The sequence below is a fragment of the Megalobrama amblycephala genome, linkage group LG24 (assembly GCF_018812025.1).
Source record: "Megalobrama amblycephala isolate DHTTF-2021 linkage group LG24, ASM1881202v1, whole genome shotgun sequence".
NCBI lineage: Eukaryota > Metazoa > Chordata > Actinopteri > Cypriniformes > Xenocyprididae > Megalobrama > Megalobrama amblycephala.
The window spans coordinates 13,453,044-13,477,925 of NC_063067.1; the positions used below are offsets into that span (position 1 = coordinate 13,453,044).

Below are 24,882 nucleotides of genomic sequence, written 5' to 3' on the forward strand. Positions count from 1 at the left end.
TTTCTGAAATAAGTCTCTTACGCTCACCAAGTCTGCATTTATCTGATCTAAAAACAGTAATATTGTGAACAATAAAGGATCTTGATATTTGACTTGACATTGACAATGACACTATTCTTTAAGAGCTGCTGTGCCGCCAAAATAATGTACCAGTTATCAATGTAAAGCTGCTTTGACACAATCTACATTGTAAAAAGCGCTATATAAATAAAGGTGACTTGACTTGACAATATAAAAAATGTTTTCTGTTGTAAATATATTTTAAAATTTAATTTATTACTGTGATTGCAAAGCTGAATTTTCAGCATCATTACTCCAGTATTCAATGTCACATGATCCTTCAGAAATCATTCTAATATGCTGATTTGGTGGAAACATTAAGCAGCATAACTGTTTTCAGCACTGATAAAAATAATTTTCTTTTGTGGAAACTGATATGTTTTCGTCACAGTTCTTTGAAGAACAGAAAGTTTAAAAGAACAGCATTATTTGAAATAGAAATATTTTGTAACAATGTAAAAGTGTACTTTCTCTTTTGATAAATGTAACGCATACTTGCTGAATAAAAGTATACATTTTTTTCAATCCATCTTACTGACCGCAAAACTTTAAATGATAGTGTACATGCTTTCAGCTACAAAGGAGTGTAGTACTCTCAACTCCATGTAACATTTTACCAATTTTTCACCTAAAATCAGCACAGAAATGAGAAAAGGTCTGCTGACACATAAATGGGTTTCAAAATGTATCGGGTGACATTTACACCAAATCTCACAAAAACAAACAAACACTTAATTTCAACTTGATCTCAAATACTTGCTGCTTATCCAAAGGCAATAGTGCATTTCAGTTGTAAACACCTGCAGATGGTACCATCTGAACACAAATTAATAGTGCTTTAAGTGCTTTTCCACAGTTGTACCATTATAGGGTAAATGTATATAAAAAAACATATGGCATCTTATAGATGTGACAAGGCTATTGACCATAGCATCCAATGAAGTGTCATGTTTGTGAATTACATAAAATCTCATGCGTTCTAGCCTGACTCTATGTGAGCCACAAAGGCAATGTAACTGAATTCAACGCAGGTGATATGGGCCTGAGCAAGAATACATCTCTTCACACTCGCTTTAAAAAACAATTAAAGAAGACCTAAAACATGACACACAGTCATGGTGCCACAGAAACTATTTCTTGAGCAAGTTGTCTGTTTTACACATCTAAACATTTTACCCTTGCACAGTTGCTTATTTTTAAGCTTTGACTGTTCCAGTGACTTTTCAGATTGGCAAACTCTGTAATGGCATTTCACAGTCTTTGTAACTCCCTCAGGCCTCATCGCTTGTGGCACTGAGACTCTCTTCCTGCTCTAACCTGCTGTTGGGAGCCACAGGTGAGGTCACATTCAGGTAGCCTATCTCAGTGGACTGTGAAACGGGCACAGACGAGGTGATGTCCAGGCTCTTCACTCCACTTTCACCCACTTTGACTTTGCGAATGGCATCCAATATTCCCCATGAGTCACAGAGCCCAGGCTGTGGACTAGAGCAAGATGTTGCGATGTAAGATGTCACCATTTGTTTACTGACACAGAAAAATAATCCCATATTGCACTGCAGCCTCAGTGGAAAAATGAATCCAAAATGGCAGATGAGACAAGTACGGAAGAGGATTAGGGCCAAGCAATATTAAAAAAATAAAACAATCTCGAGATTAAAGTTGTTGAATTTCGAGAAAAAAGTCAAGATAAAATGTTGAGAACAAACTCGTTAAATTACGAGAAAAAACTCGTTAAATTTAGAGAAAAAAATCTTTAAATTTAGAGAAAAAAGTCGAGATAAAATGTTGAGAATAAAGTCATTAAATTATGAGAAAAAACTCATTAAATTTCGAGAAAAAAGTCGAGACAAAATGTTGAGAATAAACTCGTTAAATTACGAAAAAAACTTGTTAAATTTCGAGAAAAAAGTCGAGACAAAATGTTGAGAATAAACTCATTAAATTACGAGAAAAAAGTCGTTAAATTACGAGAACAAATTCGTTAAATTACGAGAAAAATGTCGTAAAATTTCAAGAAAAAAGTCGAGATAAAATGTTGAGAATAAAGTCATTAAATTACGAGAAAAAAGTCATTAAATTACAAGAACAAATTCGTTAAATTACGAGAAAAAAGTCATTAAATTACGAGAACAAATTTGTTAAATTACGAGAAAAATGTCGTTAAATTTCAAGAAAAAAGTCGAGATAAAATGTTGAGAATAAAGTAATTAAATTACGAGAAAAAAAAAATCGTTAAATTTCGAGAAAAAAGTCGAGATAAAATGTTGAGAATAAACTCGTTAAATTACGAGAAAAAACTCGTTAAATTTCGAGAAAAAAGTCGAGATAAAATGTTGAGAATAAAGTCATTAAATTACGAGAAAAAAGTCATTAAATTACGAGAACAAATTCGTTAAATTACGAGAAAAATGGTGTTAAATTTCGAGAAAAAAGTCGAGATAAAATGTTGAGAATAAAGTCATTAAATTATGAGAAAAAAGTCATTAAATTTCGAGAAAAAAGTCATTAAATTTCGAGAAAAAAGTCATTAAATTTCGAGAAAAAAGTCGAGATAAAATGTTGAGAATAAACTCGTTAAATTACGAGAAAAAACTCGTTAAATTTCAAGAAAAAAGTCGAGACAAAATGTTGAGAATAAACTCGTTAAATTATGAGAAAAAACTCATTAAAAATTTCGAGAAAAAAGTCGATAAAATGTTGAGAATAAAGTCATTAAATTACGAGAAAAAACTTGTTAAATTTCGAGAAAAAAGTCGAGATACAATGTTGAGAATAAAGTCATTAAATTACGAGAACAAATTTTTTCTCGTAATTTAATGACTTTATTCCCATAATTTAATGACTTTATTCTCAACATTTTATCTCGACTTTATTCTCAACATTTTATCTCGACTTTATTCTCAACAATGTATCTCGACTTTTTTCTCATAATTTAACGAATTTGTTCTCATAATTTAACGACTTTTTTCTCGTAATTTAATGACTTTATTCTCAACATTTTATCTCGACTTTTTTCTTGAAATTTAATGACTTTTTTCTCGTAATTTAACAACTTTAATCTCGAGATGGTTTTATTTTTTTATTATTGCTTGGCCCTAATCCTCTTCCGTAAACAAGATATACCTTTCAAAAAATTGGCAAGATTTTCTTTATGTTTTTGAAAGAAGTCTCTTATGCTCACCAAGGCTGCATTTATTATAAAACACTTGTAACTTGTAAAATATTTATTTTAAAATGTAATTTATTCCTGTGATGGTAAAGTTGAATTTTCAGCATCATTACTCCAGTATTCAGTGTCACATGATCCTTCATTTATCATTCTAATATGCTGATTTGGTGGAAACGTTTCTTATTATAAATGTTTTAAGTGGAAACTGTGATACATTTTTATACATTTTCAGTCACAGTCACTTGACTATTTAATGCATCTCTCCTGAATAAATATATTAGCTTCTTAAAATCTTACTGATTGCAAACTTTCGAACGGAAGTGTGTATTGAATACTAAATTTAAAATTAGGTAAAGAAAATTAATGAAAAAAAAAAAAAAAAAAAAAAAAAAAACTGTTTACGGTAATTAAAAACAAATTATATTACCCAATATTTTGTGTGCCATGCATTTTTTGATTTGACTAGATTTTGGAACAGAAATATCTGGTATATAAGTAATATAGAAATATAAGATGGAAGACTGAAAAAAAGTTATTATACCTCGGAGTTGATGTCCGCAACAGGCTATCATGATGAGCTCCAGAAGGAAACATTTTCTTGACCTCCTAAGATAAAAACACAAAATAAAAGCATCAGTGCAATCCAATTCATTTGAAATGCTTAAACTATAATAAAAAGAACATTTGCTAAATAAATGTGTACCTCAACAGTACACATTGACTGAAGGTTTCTCAATGCGCGATCTAAAATTCCTATCTGATTGGCCAGTGTTAGAGTTTTTTCTTGCAGCTGTTTATTCTCCATCTCCAGGAATTTAACTCTAAGAGAAGACAGAACAAAGAGACGGTTAGGATGTTTCTGTGCTTTCCTGTCAGGTGTAGAAGAGAGTAATGAGATGTTTACCTCTGCTGGATGCTAGTGGCAGTTCTCAGTCCATTGTTTCCCATCTCCTCAGCTTCACTTATTCGCTGCAGAAGTTCTCGTCTCTCCAGGAGGAGCTGGTCGTTTTCTTCTGTCACAGTCCTAATCCAGTCCTTCTCCTGCTCATAGTGGAACACACTCAAGATGAAGTACATGCTGCGTATATAGTGTTATAGGTCAAGTCTGAAAACACTCACTTTCTCTGAAAGACTTGTCGCAAGAGCCAAATCATTCTCCAGCTGCTGGATTCTGTGCTCATGTTGGGAGACTGTCTTCATGAAGATCTGTTTAGCTTTGCGCAACTTGGTTTTGTGCTGAGAATGTTTCTCGTTGTGTCTCCTGCAGGACACAAGTTTAATGATTTCATATTAACAAATTGCATGTAATATTATATACTTTTAAAATAGTATATTTGCTGTAAGAGTAAAGGCTGGAACATACTACAACACTTTTAAAACCTGTACCGACTGTAAAACACTAGGCATGATCATACACTTGCCAACTTTGTGGACACTCAGTGGACTGCTAGACAACCGATTTCAAACGCTCACGTGTGTATCTGTGTAAGTGCTCGGTGAAGAGCATAAAATATGTCTATTTACAACATGTTTTTTAAGAGTTGATCACTGTAGCCAATCACAGACATACGTATCTGTTGAGCACATGAACACAATGGCCAATCAGAGGTGTTTAAGTTAAGTCAAGTTAAGCTCAACAGCGCTAAAAATGCTAGGGGGAAATGCTGGTATCATCACATTTTTTACTTTTCAGTACTGACTGTACTTTTGACAACACTACATCATACACTACATGACTTTCACAAGTTCACACTAACATACAGTGAACAGCATAAATGAGTACACTCCCTCTGAAACTTCTGAAAGTCAGCAATTACTCAATTACTTGGAAGACATGTTAGGGTTCTTTAGAGATATAATGTTCCAGCAAGTCTACATAATCAATTACCAAAGAAGCATGTCAAAATTATTCAGGAAAATAAGATTTTCTTATCAAGGTGATAAAATTTTGTGAAGCAAAAATGAGTACACCCTCCTAAAAGTTACTAAATTAAAAAAAAAAAAAAATCTGGTGTAAGTTTAAGGCAATGTTTGATCAACAAGTAAGTATGTTGGACCAAAACATTTAAAGAGAAGTAATTTCTTGACAATTAAAAGTGTTATATAGCCCACTGAATCATTCTCAGACTTAATGCTGACAACAATCGAACCACTTGGGAGAGAACTGTCAGGAGACTTATTTCTTAGCACAAAAGAGGACAGTGGTACAAGAAGATTACCAAATCATTGTTTTAAGTGTGAAAATATAGCAAAAGTAACACAGAAGTTCAAAAACAATGGACTTGTGACAAGGCCCCTGAAATAATCAGGCCTTCATTTTAAGCTTTCATTTAGTGATGAGGGATTTTTTTGCAAGACAAAGAGCAGGAGAAATACCAAGCGAGTGTCTCAGAGCCAGCAAAAGCTATGAAAAGAGTGACTGTTTATCTGACAGAGTAAAATGCAGTCGGCAGAAATGACATGCATGGTTGTTGTTCTCACTGGAACTACCTACTGTAGCCAAAGCACAATAAAGTCAGTTAGCCATTTCCAAATCCCATATTTACAAAATATAGATTCTGGGAATCAATACTCTGGTCTCATGAAACCAAATTAATCACTTTGGATCTAACAGCATCCAAAATGTTATGGTGTTGTTAGAGGAGGAGTACAGTGAGAAATGCCTGGTTCCCACAGTAAAGTTCAGAGGTAGTAAAGCTCTTATATAGGGATGTATGAGTGCTGAAGGTGTGAGGGATTTGTGCTTTATCAATGCTGTCATGAATTCTCACACCACTGTGTAATTTAATACACAAATTTAAAACAGAAGATGTTACCCTTTTCTCATTCCCTGCATTGTTGGGCATTTTTTCAACATGACAATGAGGATATGCAATGAGGATATTAAAGATCAGGGCATTTAAGGAGCTCATCATCCAGGAGTTAAACAGGACAGATGTGACAATTTGTCATGAACTTGTACACTCCATGCCAAAAAGGGTCAGAGCAGTATATTCAAAATTATGGAGGGCATACTAAGTACTAGAATATTATACATTTCTGGGGTGTAAAAATAAATCTAGGGTGTACTCATTTCTGAAATACTTAATTTAAACAAAACTGCCTAATTTACTTATTTTATGGCTATTAATGACATATATTTCTCATATATATATATATATATATATATATATATATATATATATATATATATATGGGCCTCCTCTCGTGCTGACTGGATAGATTATCTGAATGAAAAAATCTGAGCAAAAGTCATGTCTTGTATTCCAGCCTCAAGACTATAATGTCCACCCAGTGAATAATGATACCTGATGTGAGTGTCGAGCTGCTGAACAACCAGCTTCAGTTCCTCCTGCAGTCTCTCAGACTCATGCTGGGAAGACAGAAGCTGTTCTTCTAGACTGTGGCAGCTCTTCTGACTGCTTCTCTGCTGCAGGGCACATTGGTAGTTCATGGGCAGCAGCTCCACTAGCATCATTTCAGCAATTAGTATGATAGTTTTATCTCACAAACCTCTTCTCTAGCCGTGTTAATTTCACTCTCCAGCACCTGCAGCCGTGTTTCCAGCTCCTGTATGCGGTGTGACATCTCCAAGTTGGTGCGTGTCAGAGTCGTCTCCTTCGCCCGCAATGAGCGCACTTGCTGCTGGAGTTCCTCGTCTTTCTGCTCAAGTAATTTCCTATCAGAAAACACAGATGTATATTGGCTAGTGATATAGTAAATAACACATGGATAACAAGTGCTGCAATGGTCAGACTTTAAATTAAGTGTCTTAAACTACCAAGTACTTTCATCAAAAACTAATAATTGTTAGGTACAATGTACTTTGTGTTCATGTTGTTTTGCAAAACAATTTTGCTGCTATTGAGGTGGATATGGGTAAGGTTAGGGACAGGTTTGGTTATATGGTTAGGTTTAAGTGTAGGTTAAGGGGTAATGGAAGGGTCAACAGTGTAATTATTAGAGGTGTGATGAGATCTCAAGCCACAAGATCTCATGAGATTAAAATGTGACAAGATTTCTTGTCGAGGTGAAAAGCTGTCTCGTGATATTGCCATTACAGAGTGTGAGGGTAAAATAAGGATAGAATATGCCACTGCTACGTTTATATTATGCCTCCACTATTGTTTTGCTTTTTATATAAATAAAAAACATTTAATTCAGTTGGATAAGGGTCACGTCAATCCCATCCAGCTCATCCAACACGAGCAGCAGAGGATTCGTTCCACAACAAAGCCTAATTAGTGTCTGATAAATGTCTTATCTTGTAGAAGAAAAAAATTTGTGCTCGGCACTGCCACTCCCTATTCACAGAGTACGTGCGATTGAGAAAGCGAAAGTAAAACGTGACCGCACATTCAAACGTGATTTCAATACCTCACATTACATCACAAAAATCTCCCAATATGAAAGCTATCTTAGGCTGGGATGTGTAGTTGTAACCATCTCTTAGCCATATATAAAATAAAAAAGTGCATTGTATCAACTGATTACTTTAAATGTGAGTGCATGGTAAAGACACCATATATAACATGGGACCATTGTAATAAAATTGATTTGTTTTACATATTTACTAAATTAGAAATAATTAATTAGTACAAAATAAATCAAGATGCAAAAAAATAATTTGAACTTGATGAAAAATAATTCTGTAAAATAAACAGATTTATACTTTAGATAGAAACTTCTTGATTCTGTAATACTATTATATTATTTTTCACATACCAATAAATAGGTAAAAACATGAAAAAGGGGGGGGGGGGGGGGGCATATTTTGTCAAAGACCAGGAATTGCTCATTTTAACAGCACACAGTGAATATGACATAAATATGACACAAATATGACACAGCAGCCAACTGGCTATAACGCAGCATAGTCAACATACAGTTCACTTGGTTGGAGCGTCACCCGCAGAGTTCACACATTTGTACGCAGACTACCAATGCACACTTCAGAAGTGTTGCCAAAAATTCACCAAAGGTTGCAAGGTACATGTATTTAAATGTTTATTATATATTCAAAGACTTGATGGTATAAGAGAAAGTATTATAGCATTTGCCTTTCTTTTACTGATATAGAAAGGCATATGCTATAATATTTTATTCATATACCATTTGCTTTCTTTTTTTTCTGCATCTGCGCTATTTATCTGCTCTCTGCATAAGTGCAATTTATCGGTCGACCAAGATTAAGATTGGCTTGTGGTGCAGTGACCCGTCTGACCTCTGTAGTTGATCCTCTTGCAGTCGGGCTCTGAGGGCAGACAGGTTATCAGACATGTCTCTGGTGTCTCTCTCTAGTTTGCTGGTCTCTCCCGCTCGGGCCTCCTCCAGGCGCAGCTGGTGCAGAGCGTTCTTCAGTTGCTGCTGCAGTTCTACGACCTGCAGAGATGTTGATGAACTGATAAATAAAGACAGTCCTCATAACTGTTATACTGCTGAACAAGAGAATTTCAGCCTGCTCTAATAAACACGCACCTTCTTGTCAGCAGCAATCACACGTGCCCTCTCTGAATTTAGCTCCTCTATCAAGCTGCTGTTAGTATGTCGGTTCTGAGCGCTTCTGGCCATCTCCAGCTCCAGATCTCTGGCTCTCTGCTGGAGTCTCTCCAGCTCTGCCACCTGTCCTGCTGCACTTCCCTCCTGCTGGGCTACTTTGGCCTGGGCCTGCTTCAGCTCTGCACACAGCTAAAAGACAGAGCAGAAACATAAGGTTTATGAGCATTAAAAATAGTGCTGTGTAATTCTGACTAGGGATAGCCCATGTTCGACATAATTTAAAAAGAAACAAATTAGAAAAAATAAAATTAGGCCTACTTTCTAAAAAAAAAAAATTGAAAAAACATTCTTAAGTACGAGGTCAATGTGCTTTTTTAAAAGAAACAAATATTTTTATTCAGCAAGAACAAATGAAATTGGTCAAAATTGACAGTAAAGACTATAGAATACATACAGATTTCTATTTCAAATAAGTGCTGTTATTTTGAACTCTCTATTCATCAAAGAATTTTGAAAAAAATTTATCATGGTCTCTAAAAAAAAAAAAAAAAAAATAAGCAGCACAATAGTTTTCAACATTGATAATAAGAAATGTTTCTTGAGCAGCAAATCAGCATATTGGAATGATTTCTGAAAGATCATGCGACACTGAAGTCTGGAGTTTTACAAGATTACATTTTTAATGTATTTTTGATCAAATAAATGCAGCCTTGTTGAGCATAAGAGACTTCTTTCAAAAACACATATTTCCTTATGCATTATGTAACAAAATATCAAAATAAAAGTCATTTACTATATTTATTTAAAGGTGCCGAAGAACATGTTTTTAAAAGATGTAATATAAGTCTAAGGTGTCCCCTGAATGTGTCTGTGAAGTTTCAGCTCAAAATACCCCATAGTTTTTTTTTTATTCATTTTTTTAACTGCCTATTTTGGGGCATCATTATAAATGCGCCGATTCAGGGTGTGTGGCCCTTTAATTCTCGTGCTCCACGCCCCAAGAGCTTGCACTTGCCTTAAACAACATAAAAAAAGTTCACACAGCTACCATGTCTAATCGCGTAAGTATAGTATTTATTTGGATGTTTACATTTGATTCTGAATGAGTTTGATAGTGCTCCGTGGCTAAAGCTAACATTACACACTGTTGGAGAGATTTATAAAGAATGAAGTTGTGTTTATGAATTATACAGACTGCAAGTGTTTAATAATGAAAATAACGACATGGCTTTGGTCTCCGTGAATACAGTAATAACCGATGGTAACTTTAACCACATTTAACAGTACAGTAGCAATATTTTAACGAAACATATAGAAAGACAATTTACAAATATCACTAAAAATATCATGATATCATGGATCATGTCAGTTATTATCGCTCCATCTGCCATTTTTCGCTATTGTTCTTGCTTGCTTACCTAGTCTGATGATTCAGCTGTGCACATCCAGACGTTAATACTGGCTGCCCTTGTCTAATGCCTTTCATAATGTTGGGAACATGGGCTGGCATATGCAAATATTGGGGCATACACCCCGACTGTTACGTAACAGTCAGTGTTATGTTGAGATTCGCCTGTTCTTCGGAGGTCTTTTAAACAAATGAGATTTATATAAGGAGGAGGAAACAATGGAGTTTAAGACTCACTGTATGTCATTTCCATGTACTGAACTCTTGTTATTTAACTATGCCGAGGTAAATTCAATTTTTGAATCTAGGGCACCTTTAAAACACTTGCCACTTGGTTCATATGTTCATTTATTTTAAATGTAATTTAAGTGTCCAAATACTTTTTGGTGCTCCGCACGATTTCAATACGTTTTTTTTTTTTTTACCTTGATCTTCTCCTGGTCTAGGAGTGCATTGTGTCTCTTAAGGTCTAGATTTTTCTCTCTCTCATAGCGTAGCTCTCGCTCAGCAGAGGTGAAGAGGTGCTGGGTTCTCTGCAGGTCCTGTCTCAGCTGTTTGTTCTCTTCTCCTTTCTGTTGTAGGAGTGAGTCCTGAGCCTAAACCATATAATGGTCACGTTATGCATAGCAAACAAGGAAAATATATTAAAAAAAAACAATAGTGTTATTATAAAATTAACCATATTATACAAATGTTTTGTGTATGAAAGTAAGTAAAAATGAATGTGAATATGTTTGTGTGGTTGTATGAAGATGAAGAGCAGGGCTGACCTTAGCCCGGGCCTGAACTTCACTGATCTGGGCCTGCAGGGCCAGCTGGTGTTGGCCGGCCAGCTGTCTCTCCTCCTCCAGGGTGGAGTGTAGCTTACTCATCTCTGACTTAACACAGGCCAGCTAAAGGAGCAGCACATAACATCAAACAGTACACATTACAACTTCAGCTAACAGTCCTAAAACTCCATGTACACTGTTGTTTAAAAGTTTGGGTCAGTTTGTTTTTTAATACTTTTATTCAGGATGACTGCATTAAATTGATTGAAAGTGACAGTAAAGACTTTTACATTGTTACAAAAGATTTCTATTTCAAATAAATGTTGTTCTTTTGAACTTTCTATTCTTTAAAAAATCCTGAAATTATAAAAAATATTCTTTTGCAACATATCAGCATATTAGAATGCTTTCTGAGGGATCATGTGACACTGAAGACTGGAGTAATGGCTGCTGAAAATTCAGCTTTGCATTACAGGAATAAATTACATTTTAAAATAGAAACATTCTTTAAATTGTAGCAATAATATTTCACAATATTACCATTTTTACTGTATTTTGATAAAATACATGCAGCCTTGCGAACATGAGACTTGTTTCAAAAACAAAAAAATCTTACCGACCCCAAACTTTTGAAAAGTAGAGTCAGGCAGAAAGTATTCAAGAAGACGCTGGCGGCACAGCCACTTCTGCTCTGCTCCTGCTACTGCCTCGGCATGCAGTGTGAACGCTCTAATCTGTTAACTTGGGCGCTGAAAAAAATATGCGTTGCTTACGCATCCAGTGTGAAACAAGTCTTACCTGACAAAGCCCCTCCTGTGCAGCAGGCTTGTGGTTGGCCGTGTGCTCCTGTGATTCTCTGGGTATCTGCTCTCTGGTACACTGGAGCTGCTGTTTCACATGCAGGAGCTCCAGACTGAGTCTCTCTTTCTCCCCGTCATTCTGAAGCCTCTCGTGGGCTTTCTCGCTGAGCTCCCTCTGTAGCTGCATCACTTGCCCACGCTTCTCCATCAGCTCATCTCTAAACACAGGCAAAGTATATCTTACCAGATGCAGATGCAACATTTATAATTATTTAGAAATTTAATGTCATAAAAAATGACATTGAAAATGGGGGAAAAAGTGATGTTTCTGTGGCAGACTGCCTTACCTTAGTGTGTTGTGCTCCTTCTCTAGTCGAATCAGTTCTGTTCTCAGCTTGTCCACCATGGACTTAAGCTCTGCCACCTGTCCCCTGCTGTCTCTCAGGTCCTCTTCAGCCCGGCTGTTCTCTGTCTGAAGTGTCAGGTTGTCCTGGAGCCGTGTCTGAGCACGCTCCAACTGGGCCACCTGCAGAGTACAAACATAGCCTCAGTGAGTATTTGCAAGATACAGGAAGTATATCACAGCATCCCAACAACAAATGGATTGCTTTCTTTGCAATATAAACCTGTAATTGAATGATCTTAATTTATATTACCTTTTCCTCCAAAATTCCCTTTTCTCCTTTAATCTGCGTGAGGTTCTTGTTAATTGTCTTCCCTTGTCGACATTCTACCTCTAGTCTCTGGACCTCCAAACGTAACCTCTTCAGCTCCTCGTGGTCTCTTTGCATGACCTGTCCACATGTAGCATGTTCAATCATGACAACTCTCTGAAGATTATTAGCATGGTAATGGATATGACAATGTTAATGTATTTGGTCTTGGCGGAATAGATCTACTACGCTGCTGCTGCAGAGCAAGTGCAGGAACTTGCTACTGCCAATCCATATGTCGATACGCTGCTGGGAGTAAGACATGGTGCTGCTGCACAAATAGCATATATCAATAACTCATAGCAGATTTATACAGGTGGAGCTAGGGAAGGTGGAGGGTTTTAGAGGAACTCTGAAGCGTGCTGCAAACTGCTATATAAGCCATTTAAATATGAGCAACAAGCTCATTGGCTGCAGAAGTGATGTGGACCAATCAGCTTGTGCCAAGTAGTTAATTATCATCAGTAATTATCATCAGTTTGCGTTAAGGACCCATCAGCCTGCGCCATCTAGAGTTTCATGACTGAACTATGTATTTCATGGTTTCAGATCACTTTATAATAATTCTTCTAAACAAATGCATAGTGCAATATGAAAAATGGCTTTCCGGGACTCTGTATTTTATGGTGAATCATGCATAACAATGACATTACCTCTTTTTCCTTTTTGAGCGCAGCCTTGGCTACAGATAGATCCACCTCCAGCTGTTTCCTCCAACTTTTTTCTTCTGCAAGACGACCCTCGAGGAACTTCAGTCTTTCTTTAATGCTCTCACTAATCTTTGGAATAAAAGATCATGAAAATAACATTTAGATACCACATAAGAGGGTGCAAGGAAGTGGCTTTTTCTTAAGGCCTGTTTACACCAAGAACGATAATTATAACGATAACTATATTAGCGTTCATACCAATGGACAATATCGTTTTGTTTACTGCGTGCTGTTATTAAGTGCATACTGCAGTTATGTTGCCTGCCACTTTATATATATTTACAATTATTATTTAGAACAATTTTTAGAACCATATCTTTGTTATCTTTATAGATATTGTCCTTGGTGTGAACAGACCTTCAACCTTTACCTCAGAGTCAGTCCCTCGAGCCTGATCTTCATCTTTCTTCTCAGTTTTCTTGATTTCCCTCTTACTCAGTTCTTCCTCTATACCTTTAATCTATAACCAAAAATCAGTGTCATCTTCAACATTCAGGTGTTTTTCTTTCCATAACATCATGGCTAAAAACACACCTTTCTCTGTAACCCCTCTATCTCACACTCATGATGCTCTCGCTCATCTTTGGCTGCGTTCTGCGCCTCCCCCAACAGTGCCTCCAGCTCCTCATTCCGCTCCACCAGCTCCTCGTGCACCCGCTGCTGCTTCTGCAACCTCCTCTCCAGCTCTCGCAGACGGCTGTCCTTATCTTCAGACTCTCTTCGACACCTGCCGAAACACAACTGCCATATAAGCATCTTTAAAGTGTGGAAGCAATGACATGTACAACTTCAAGTTAGATAAAGGAGAGCAAAGTTTCACCTTTTGTGGAGTATCTCGTCGTCAGGAGCCAGAGATGAATCCACATTATTCCCAACATCCTGAAAAAAAAAAAGCATCTGTAAGTGTTCTAAGAGGAAACTATAAAAAATATTGCATTACATGTGTCATGCAAACTAGCCCCTTCAAGAGAGGAATGTAGTAGAATGTATATCTACCTGTGCAGAGTGTATTTTATTGAGCTCTAATGTCTCGTTGATCCCTTGAGCAGAGTGCAGCTTTGATTGTTCAACCTGTGGCACACCCGACATGGAAATATATATCTTTTCTGCGTTTACAAATTGTAAATATCGAGCATGTCATGGCCATAAATTAATATTTTGAAAAAATTATTCTTGCCAGTTTAAGAAGAGTCTTCCTCTCTGTGTCCAATGAGCGAACTCTATCCCTTAACACACAGATCTCCCCATCCAGCCGCTCATTGCGTTCCTTGGCCTTCTGCAGCTCCACCATATCTGTCAAACATTGAGATTACAACCAGAAGACATTCTTTGAACTGTTTTCATGATCTGGTTTGTTATATCTTAATTCACAGTACTTTGGTCTACACTGTAGTTTTTTGAAGTGTCTTTATAAATATAAATGTGTGAAGCAAATGTGTGAAGATTTTCAATGAGTGACATGATAACTTGCTGCTGACAAACTCTCACCACATTGTTTAAGCTTGTCCACTTCCTGTTTTAACTGCTCTACTTCCTCCCCAGTTTTCTGCAGGTCAGGTACTGAAATGTAAATTTTGTAGTTTACATTAGGCATTAAGACAAAATAGAGAAACAGTAATCTTTAAACTATACTAAAACTATACTTTTACATTTTCAAAAGACAAAATGAGTTGCTTGGTCGCCACCACCATTACCAGGGTGTTCCAGGTGGTTTTGTTTGTTTTTTCATTCGCCAGGGGAAGATTGTTTTGATTTGTAACAAATAGGCAGGGATGCACAATATATTGAAAACATATTGGTTGATATAAATGAGTTCATCAGTTAATTAGTCAAACGGCACCAGTTAATATTAGATATTTAATTGTTCATGGTCAATTCCTGTTTTGTTACATTTAAATGACATTAACTATCATCTGACTAGTGCTGTTATTGTGAACTAAAAAATAATTTTCAGTAATTGAAATAAAGATGAAAATATAATTATTAGATGAAAAACTAAAAGTTACATGAAAATAAGTACAGCAATTCACTAAAATAAAGAAAGTTGAAGTGCTAAAATTACTTAAACTAAAATGAATATTAATTAAATGTAAATAAAAATATTAAAACTGTATCAAGCAGTGACAAAAGCACATAATAAAATAGCTCAAATTAAAATTAAAACTGAATTAAAAAAAATAGTATGTGTATTTTAAATACTAAATGTACTTTAATACCAACCCTCTACAATGTGAGTAAATCAGTGACCAAATTTCACAAGAGGCGACTAAAAATATCTTTTATTAGGCAAAGGCTAGTAAATTGTATGATTTCAGTCTCCTGTAACTGAGTTTGAGGCAAAAAATAAATTTGGCGCGGATATCATTTCATTGCCTACCGAGCCATACGTACCGTCGCTTGGCTGAGAGCGCCATCTGTTGCTTTCTCTCGCATATGTACACTAAACGTGAGGAAAAGAGAGCACATGCAGGGCTCTTTGACAGAACGGTCACTGTGCTATTGCTTGTAGTTTGATTATTTGATTTTATTTTAATACAGACTGTTTACTTGACTTTAATAGTGTTTGACATTTATAAATTATATTTATGTAGAATATTTTTTTTTTGCATTATTCATATATTCCATGTACGGAAGAGGATTAGGGCCAAGCAATAATAAAAAATAAAACCATCTCGAGATTAAAGTTGTTAAATTTCGAAATAAAAAAATCGAAATAAAATGTTGAGAATAAACTCATTAAATTACGAGAAAAAACTCGTTAAATTTCGAGAAAAAAGTTGAGATAAAATGTTGAGAATGAAGTCATTAAATTACGAGAAAAAACTCGTTAAATTTCGAGAAAAAAGTCGAGATAAAATCTTGAGAATAAAGTCATTAAATTACGAGAAAAAAGTCGTTAAATTACGAGAACAAATTCGTTAAATTATGAGAAAAATGTCGTTAAATTTCGAGAAAAAAGTTGAGATAAAATGTTGAGAATAAACACATTAAATTATGAGAATAAAGTCATTAACGAATTTGTTCTCATAATTTAACGACTTTTTTCTCATAATTTAATGACTTTATTCTGAACATTTTATCTCGACGTTTTTCTCGAAATTTAACGAGTTTTTTCTCGTAATTTAACGAGTTTATTCTCAACATTTTATCTCGACTTTTTCCTCGAAATTTAACGAGTTTTTTCTCGTAATTTAACAAGTTTATTCTCAACATTTTATCTCGACTTTTTTCTCGAAATTTAACGAGTTTTTTCTCGTAATTTAACGAGTTTATTCTCAACATTTTATCTCGACTTTTTTCTCGAAATTTAACGAGTTTTTTCTCGTAATTTAACGAGTTTATTCTCAACATTTTATCTCGACTTTTTCCTCGAAATTTAACGAGTTTTTTCTCGTAATTTAACGAGTTTATTCTCAACATTTTATCTCGACTTTTTTCTCGAAATTTAAGTTTTTTCTCGTAATTTAACGAGTTTATTCTCAACATTTTATCTCGACTTTTTTCTCGAAATTTAACGAGTTTATTCTCAACATTTTATCTCAACTTTTTCCTCGGAATTTAACGAGTTTTTTCTCGTAATTTAACAAGTTTATTCTCAACATTTTATCTCGACTTTTTTCTCGAAATTTAACAAGTTTTTTCTCGTAATTTAACGAGTTTATTCTCAACATTTTATCTCGACCTTTTCCTCGAAATTTAACGAGTTTTTTCTCGTAATTTAACGAGTTTATTCTCAACATTTTATCTCGACTTTTTTCTCGAAATTTAACGAGTTTATTCTCAACATTTTATCTCGACTTTTTTCTCGAAATTTAACGACTTTTTTCTCGAAATTTAACAACTTTAATCTCGAGATGGTTTTATTTTTTTATTATTGCTTGGCCCTAATCCTCTTCCGTATCCATGTAAAAGGTCTGCAGAGTAAAATAAAAATGTACTAGCCAATGGCGACTCAAGCTTTAGTGTGTCTGTAGAGGGTTGAATACTAAAATAACACTGCATCTAATGCTCACTTGAAGTTTTTCAAAACTAATAATTTAAAGGGATAGTTCACCCAAAAATTTTAATTTTGTCATCATTTACTCACCCTCTAGTTGTTCCAAACGTGTATGAATTTCTTTGTTCTGCTGAACACTAAGGAAGATATTGATATAATAATGTTTGTAACTAAGCAGATCTCACCCCCCATTGACCGCCATAGTATTTTTTTTTTTTCCTACTATGGTAGTCAATTGGGGGCGAGATCTGCTTGGTTAAAGACATTCTTCCAAATATCTTCCTTAGTGTTCAGCAGAACAAAGAAATTCAACTTGAGGGTGAGTAAATGATGACAGAATTTTCATTTTTGGGTGAACTATCCCTTTAATAACATTGTTAAATGTGATCTTTAGCAAATCTCAAAATAACAATTTTTAATATTGTGAATTATGATGGTATGATGCCTACATTCATTTGTAGCATTTAAAAATGATTGATTTTAATTATTAGACATTTTATTTATTTATTTATGCATGTTTATTTTAATATTGCCACTTATCGGTCATCAGGCATAATATGAAAGTAATTATCAGCTTATCAATATCGAGATTTGAATTGTTATTCACTTACCAGACAAGTTTTGGACCTTACGAGCGAGATCTAGTTCATCTGTCAGGTGGCGAATCTCTTTATGTGCCATAGCAAGACGACTCGATGCCTCTTCCAGATCCCTTTCCAGCTTCTGCCGTTCTGTGCGCTCTCTACTGAGTTCTTCACTGTGGCCCTATAAGGGGACAGAGCTTTCAGTGAGACATAAACCTGGCTGTACTGGGTGGACAAGCAAGAAGCATGTCGGCCTCCAAGCGTTTTTAACATGCATGAGCCACAGAACACGGGTGAAGCTGAATGTGGATCATGATCCAGTGTGAACAGAGTTTAATATGTGCCTGCTCTCCCTTATAACCATCAGAGACAACGGTAACAGTGGGACAAACAGCCTCTGGTTAGTAACCACCCCAAAAGAAAGCGCTCCAGAGTGAAAATAAGAGGTGTTAATATAATCATGCTAGGCTCAGCATGTGAGATGATATCAATATTTTCTGCTTTGAGTTCATCCAAGGCATGCATTATGCTGCCCTAATCTGCTTTAAGTGGATCATCCTCTCAAGGACAATACGGAAGGTTCCACCTCTGTTGACTTTACACTTCTATCATGCCTTTTTTATGAGTCCAATCGAGTTATGACAGGTACGGGAACGTACAGGAAGGTTCTGTGCTCTTAGTGTCGCCTTGCGCACACCAAAGAACTTCCTCCAAGGACTTTGAACTGATGATTCCTGTCCATTTAGGGAGGGACAAAGAATCAGGAGAAATTATGATGCAAAACATATAGAAAGCTGGACAATGAAAAACTTAAATATTGATGAGACACTGATGATATGGGATATTCTTTGAATCCACTGCTTTTGAAATTGCTGCCTGCTCATTGGATCTGAGATCTTCTCACCTTATTCAAGTTATCCTTTTGCTGTCTGAGTTCCTCTTCCAGTGCGTGACGGATATGATCCAGCTCTTCCTGATTTCCATAAAAGAGGAGATATTAAAATGGCCATAAAACTAATAAGCCACGAGTGAGGTATTACTATCAAGACAAGAGTCCACATATTTCTAACACCATTATTATCATTCTTTCATCCAAAGTGCATTCAAGGTATACATTTTACATTTTATGCTCACAATTAAATAATATTTAAACATGAAATATAATTAAATATAGTTTACGATTAAATATAGTTTTTGCATAATGGTCTACCTGTTGACCTACACTTTTAAGAACATTATTACTGAAGTTATGCTTTATTTCTCATAGTACCTGTAGATGCACCTCTCTGAGGTTGCCGGTGAGGGTCTGGGTGTCCAGCTTTCTTTCAGCAGCCTCCAGTCTCTCCAGCAGAGTGACTCTCTCCACCAGCAGATAGGCCACTTGCTCACTGGCACTGCTTTGGCTGATCTCTGCTAGACCCTCCTGCTCCAGCATCTCCACCACCTCCTTACATTGGGAGTCTGACAGACACAAGGTATGTAAGGACTACTTACCGGACTTTAAGTGGGTTAAATTTGGGCATTGTGCAGAATGCAAAAGCTATGTTGCGAATGGAATACTCGCATACTATTTTTTCATTTCTGCAATAAACATTATTTTGCATTCTTAATGAAATTCTATGTAAAAATCAGTGTTGTTAATTAAAACTCAAAATATGAATCATTTCTGTTAATTGAAAAAAAAAAAGCTGAATAAAATAAAGTAAAACATAAATATTAGATTAAAAAAAAACCTTAAAAATGATTACAAATGAAAATTAAAAATGTTGCTATGGCATCTAACTAAAATAAAATAAGTTTAACTTGATGTACTAAAAATACTAAAAACTAACACTGAAATAAAAATAAATTAAAGCTAAATATGAATATTAAAAGGCACGGTATGTATTTTTTCAGCCACTAGAGGTAGCATATTCAAAACGAAGGCGTAGCTTGATGACGCCGAGATTGAGCGCGGAATCACGGGACATCGTCTTCACCTCACAGCCATTGAAAAAGAATCAGGACGGGACATGGGCAGAAATCATGCTCATGGAGGAGATTATTAACGTTACTGTAGTATGAAAGAGGCCGCTGAAAGAGGCCGCTGGAGCAATTGCTAATGAGAGATGAACGCAAAACACATCTCGAGAGAAGCAAAACATTTATTATGCAGTAAGCTAGATCGATATTAGCATATCATATTAAGAAAACGAGATTCAAACAATAAGACTAAACGTGTTGCGCTATATAACAATGATTCGTTTTATGTCAATAAATGTATCCAAACAGTTGTTCCCTTGTCTAATAAAACAATAATAATACATTAAAAATAACAAAAACAGTATATTAAAGCATTTTTGGTGCTTCCATGGAAATCGAGGGTAATGCAGGTATGGTGTCAGTGATAGGCGACGCATGGACACAGTCCGTGTCCTGATTAAAACGGCTTATTTCTCTGGATTTAAACATTTTTGGATACATCTGGGATAATGTAAGTACACAAGTCAACAATATATAACACTGTTTTACAGGTTTAATCACTGTTTAATCTTACATAATGTTCCTTTAAAAAAAAACTAAACTATTAAAAATAAAAATGTCAAAAGCACATAACAAAATTGAAATTGAAAATATACAAGCTAATATAAAAAGATATTAAAATATTATTTTTAATATCAAAATGTATTATTATCAAAATATTAATAATAACTATAATAATATATCAATTACACTAAAGGTATGACAATGTTGTAAAAAAAAATTCCCTTTCACATGGATCCGCGAAAACAACTAAAAACGCTGTTTTATGCATGCCAGGCCAGTAGGTGGCGATGGCACTTTGTAAAGAAACACTGCTCGCCTAGACTGAACGTAATACGCACGTGCATGACGTCACCATTTTCACAAATTTGCGTTTTTATAGTTTACATGGAGATGATAACGTGTAAATAAAGATGCATTAAAAATTTTCAGTTTTTAATAGAAAACGGTGTTGTGTAAATGGCCCCTAAAATAACACTGGTAAAAACATCTTGCCAAATCAAATGAGTTGTAGCTGATATTAATTCTGGATCATGGATCATGGAAGGACCAGTCAAGCACACTGCATTGTGGGACACAGTATTCACACTGTTATATACTGCACATTCGAGAAATGTGGTTGCTGATCTATGTGTTCTAAGACTACAGAAAACTATTCTAAGGATACAGAAAAGTATGTATAATGCAGAGTATTCTGCTATTCGAAACACAGGCAAGGACAAAACTGTGAGGCACATTGTTTACTACGAACACATTCTTAAGAATGATAAAATCAATATAAAACCCTCACCCTGTTGGTGTTTCATTAGAGCGAGTTCAGCACGGAGCTGTTCGTTGTCACGTTCGTACTCCGCTGTAAGAGATTCCCGCTCCTCCAGCATGTTTCGAATATGCTCCACGTAATTTTCCACCTTGAAAAAACCCATCAAACAACCAGTCGGCACAGCAAAGGCATTAGCTACAGGAGTTTGTTTTGGTCAGGAAACAGCGTTGTCATGTTACAATGTTGACGAGGGAGACCATAATTAGCTATTCTTTATGGTCGAGGCCCGGCCTGCCATCTGCTGGCTCACCTCTCTCATCTCGCTGGCCTGCTGTGTGCGCAAAGTCTGCAGGTCTTCAGTGGCTGCAGTCAGGCTGCCCTCGCTGCGCTGGAGCAAACACCACAGGTGCCGCTCACGCTCCTCTGCTGAAGCCTCAAGGGACACACCGTCCCTGTGCAAGCGCAGGGTGATCTCGTCCAGCTCCTTTTCCTTAAGAGGAAACGAAACAATGAGCCTTCTTTTTTTTTTTTTCTTGAACTGTAAATGAGGCCTGGGTTACTTGACACCATCTAGTTGTCACCCTGTCAACAGCGTGTCTAATTGTTCTGTGTGAAGCAGGTCTCAGAAGCCTAATATCCTCTATACTGTAACTGTATCATTAAAGGATTAGTTCACTTCAGAATTAAAATTTCCTGATAATTTACTCACCCGTGTCATCCAAGATGTTTATGTCTTTCTTTCTTCAGTCAAAAAGAAATTCCAGGATTTTTTTCCATATAGTGGACTTCAATGGCTACCAACTGCAGTTTAAATGCAGCTTCAAATGGCTGTACATGATCCCAGTTGAGGAATAAGGGTCTCATCTAGTGAAACAATCTGTCATTTTCTTAAAAAGGAAGCTTTTTTCTGAAGCTGCAATTTGGACCTTCAAACGGTTGGTAGCCATTGAAATCCACTACATGGAGAAAAATCCTGGAATGTTTTCCTCAAAAAACATAATTTCTTTTCAAATGAAGAAAGGAAAACATAAACATCTTGGATGACATGGGGGTGAGTAAATTATCAGGAAATTTTAAAGAGGACATATCATGAAAGGCCATGGCAAAAAGTCTGAGCAAAGCATGCTAACTGTTCTGTCAATGGCTGCACAGATGAGCACAGAACACTATTTAGAGTCTTGTTAGCTTGGATAGTCTGCAAGTTGACTCTGGAAAGCTCGACTGCTAAAAAAGCAACTACATAAATTTATCCACTAGCCATTTAGAAACATTCAATTGCATTCTAGAAGTTGTAACTTCTTCCTGAGTCTCTCAATCAGTGTCAGACTGGTTTGAACAATGTATGGCTGAACACCGTAGCAATCGTCATTTTGGCTGCGTGAGATTCTCCAGCTTTGTTGTTGCTGAGCAACTGAAGCGTGAGCTGTTAAAGCTCCGCCCTCTTTTGGAAAGCAGGCAGGGAGCAGCAGCTCATTTGCATTTAAAGAGACACACAGAAAAACGGCATGTTTTTTCTCACAACCAAATAGGGGCAAATTTGACAAGCTATAATAAATGATCTGTGGGGTATTTTGAGCTGAGACTTCACAGACACATTCTGGGGACACCAGAGACTTACATTAGATCTTGTGAAAATGGGCATTATAGGTCCCCTTTAATTCTGAAGTGAACTAAATCAGTAAAGCAGTTTTTAAATGAGGGGCCGGGGGCCCACTAGGGGGCGTCTGAACTTCTAAAGGGGCTGCAAAATGTTTTTAAATGCTTCAAAATAAATTCAATTTAATTAATGTCTATATATTCAGTATGTTGAGATAATTTCAACTGAAACAGGACCACAGGGCGATATATATCAAACAGCCCCGCCCCTTTTTTTAAAATAGCCAATAGCGTTTTGTTTATATCACAGCTTGGCCAGAGCCATTAAACTCAGTAAAACCTGTTTCCTTTTAATATCTAACCGTTTATCCTCATAATCTCCTCTTTATCACTGTAAAATACAGCATTCTGTGCAGAATTTAAATGGTCTGAGCCGACTCGCGGATATGATCCGCTCTGTGCTCTCGTGTCCCTGGGCCAGAGCAGACTGTGCTCGCGCTGCGGCGGTTCACGTTATACTAACACGAAAACGGACTTCATTCTCGTCAATGAATAGCATATTTACACTGTCTGAATCATTCCCTATTCTCTATATAGTGCACTTTACCATGTAGAAATTAGTAAATGTGTGAACAAATGACCGATTTGAGCCGCAGCTTCAGTGTAGGAGGGGGCGGGACTTCAGATTCAAGAGAGCATTTGACTGGACAGAAGATTTGAGAAGAAACTGAAGTGCGATGTGATGTCATGAAAGATCTATTTTAGCGGAAGTTAGAGACTGTAAGTTTTGAATGCTTATATCTCCTAAATGCGAATTTTGTCATTGTTTTGGGACACACCAGCTTATTCATAATATTAAGGCTAACATATTCATACTAAAAGCCAAAAAACTTAAATTTTGATTTCAGGGGGACTTTAACTTTTTTAATTAATTTAAATATAATTTATAATTTCTGTATAATTACTTTAGATCGACAGTGTATTTTCTTCAGTAATAAAAATCTTTGAAAACAAGCAGCTTTCTCATTAAAACGGAAGTACCAGAAATATCAAGTCAAAAATAAATTGACAACCACTGAACTTTCATAGCATCAAGACAGCGTGATAATGCATTAAAATATCTTGAGGTAAATTACTATCTGATAAAAATAGAGTTTATGGGAGGGGGACGCTTTTTTAAATAATTTAATCAGACGTACATGAGGAAACTTTGTCAATTGCCATTATAAGCATATTACATGGTATCAATGTACCGTTTCCTGCTTACTTATATCAAATTTATAAATACAAAAACGACGACACCATACCTCTCTTTTTTCCATGACCGAGTACAGCTGAACTGGAGTCCGTGCATCACTTGCAAATTAGCCAGAAGTGTTTATGAGAACAAAGTTTAGATTGTGGTTTCCAGCATTTGCGTCCGCCCATGGCAGTCTCTGACCTAATCATCACTTCATTATAAAAAAGAGAAGCATAAAACATAACTCAATGTGTTACTATAGTTTGCATGTCTTTAAATGAACACAATACAGCTTTAAACAACGACTTTTATATACACTAATAACAACTGTAACAAATGACTACACAAGATCTTCTGCATAATCCAAAATCCATTATCATCCGTCATCAAAACTTTCTCTCTCATATTCACAATTTATCTGGAGTCACGGGTGTATTTGACAGGAATAATGTTGCTTCGGGTTTTTACTACAATATAAAAAGTTTTCTAACCCTAGCACAGTCTCAGTCCGCTAACTTTGGCTAGCGGGCTAGTCCGCAGGTATTACGCACGAGCCTATTTTCATATCCTCCAGGCGGCTGTTAAAATAAAACAAATTAAGATTGTTGTTGTCCTTCAACATCGATTTATGCCAGTTAATTATGCCTGTCTGTTTGCAAATATTGATGGAACACTAGAGTGTCGTATCTCATGAGGCCTACCAAGTGTTTTGTTGCAGCTTCTCGCAATAGCTTGGACCGAGTGCCTAGGCAACGGGTTAAACCATTACGGACAGAGAGGGGAGAGAAGACTGCGTTAAGAAGTTTCAGTTCACCTTAACCCAGCAGCAGATGGCGGTGTTTGTTCTATAAATCAATAAGCAACCAAGTTTAGAATAGAGCAGTGAATATATATTGTGTAAATGTTACTGCAATTTAAAATAAATGTTTTCAATTTGAATATATTTTAAAATGTAATTTATTTCTGTAATTTATTGGCAAATCTGAATTTTCAGCATCGTTACTCAGTCTTCAGTGTCACATGATCCTTCAGAAATTATTCTGATAA

The 24,882-nt window shown here is 35.9% G+C and overlaps 1 protein-coding gene across 4 annotated transcripts; it reads right to left on the reverse strand.

Annotated features, from left to right (window-relative positions):
- Positions 1-313: 313 nt before the first annotated feature.
- Positions 314-24,624, reverse strand: ccdc30 (coiled-coil domain containing 30). Of its 4 annotated transcripts, none has more exons than XM_048178407.1 (29): positions 24,537-24,624; positions 23,903-24,046; positions 21,310-21,489; positions 21,027-21,147; positions 18,984-19,174; positions 18,618-18,686; positions 18,373-18,447; positions 17,741-17,894; positions 14,621-14,692; positions 14,310-14,425; positions 14,129-14,203; positions 13,953-14,011; positions 13,667-13,859; positions 13,503-13,592; positions 13,076-13,201; positions 12,366-12,503; positions 12,057-12,235; positions 11,708-11,927; positions 10,910-11,032; positions 10,565-10,735; positions 8,711-8,920; positions 8,457-8,614; positions 6,746-6,911; positions 6,541-6,662; positions 4,352-4,493; positions 4,137-4,273; positions 3,936-4,053; positions 3,774-3,838; positions 314-1,545 (listed from the first exon to the last, which is right to left on the reverse strand). In XM_048178407.1, exons 2-29 carry the CDS (start codon positions 23,915-23,917, stop codon positions 1,332-1,334), a joined length of 3,699 nt encoding a protein of 1,232 aa, XP_048034364.1. In that variant the 5' UTR covers positions 23,918-24,046; positions 24,537-24,624; the 3' UTR covers positions 314-1,331. The 4 variants fall into 4 exon arrangements, with proteins under 4 accessions (XP_048034364.1, XP_048034365.1, XP_048034363.1 ...); XM_048178408.1 differs by having other exon boundaries at positions 23,903-24,036; positions 24,537-24,568; XM_048178406.1 differs by lacking the exon at positions 24,537-24,624 and adding an exon at positions 24,327-24,529.
- Positions 24,625-24,882: the final 258 nt, after the last annotated feature.

Coding starts and splice junctions, on each gene's coding strand:
- ccdc30 (XM_048178407.1), bottom strand. Junction 6,912..8,456: donor CAAGAGGATCAACTACAGAG/GTCAGACGGGTC, acceptor GTTTTCTGATAG/GAAATTACTTGAGCAGAAAG. Junction 4,274..4,351: donor CGACAAGTCTTTCAGAGAAA/GTGAGTGTTTTC, acceptor CACTATGAGCAG/GAGAAGGACTGGATTAGGAC.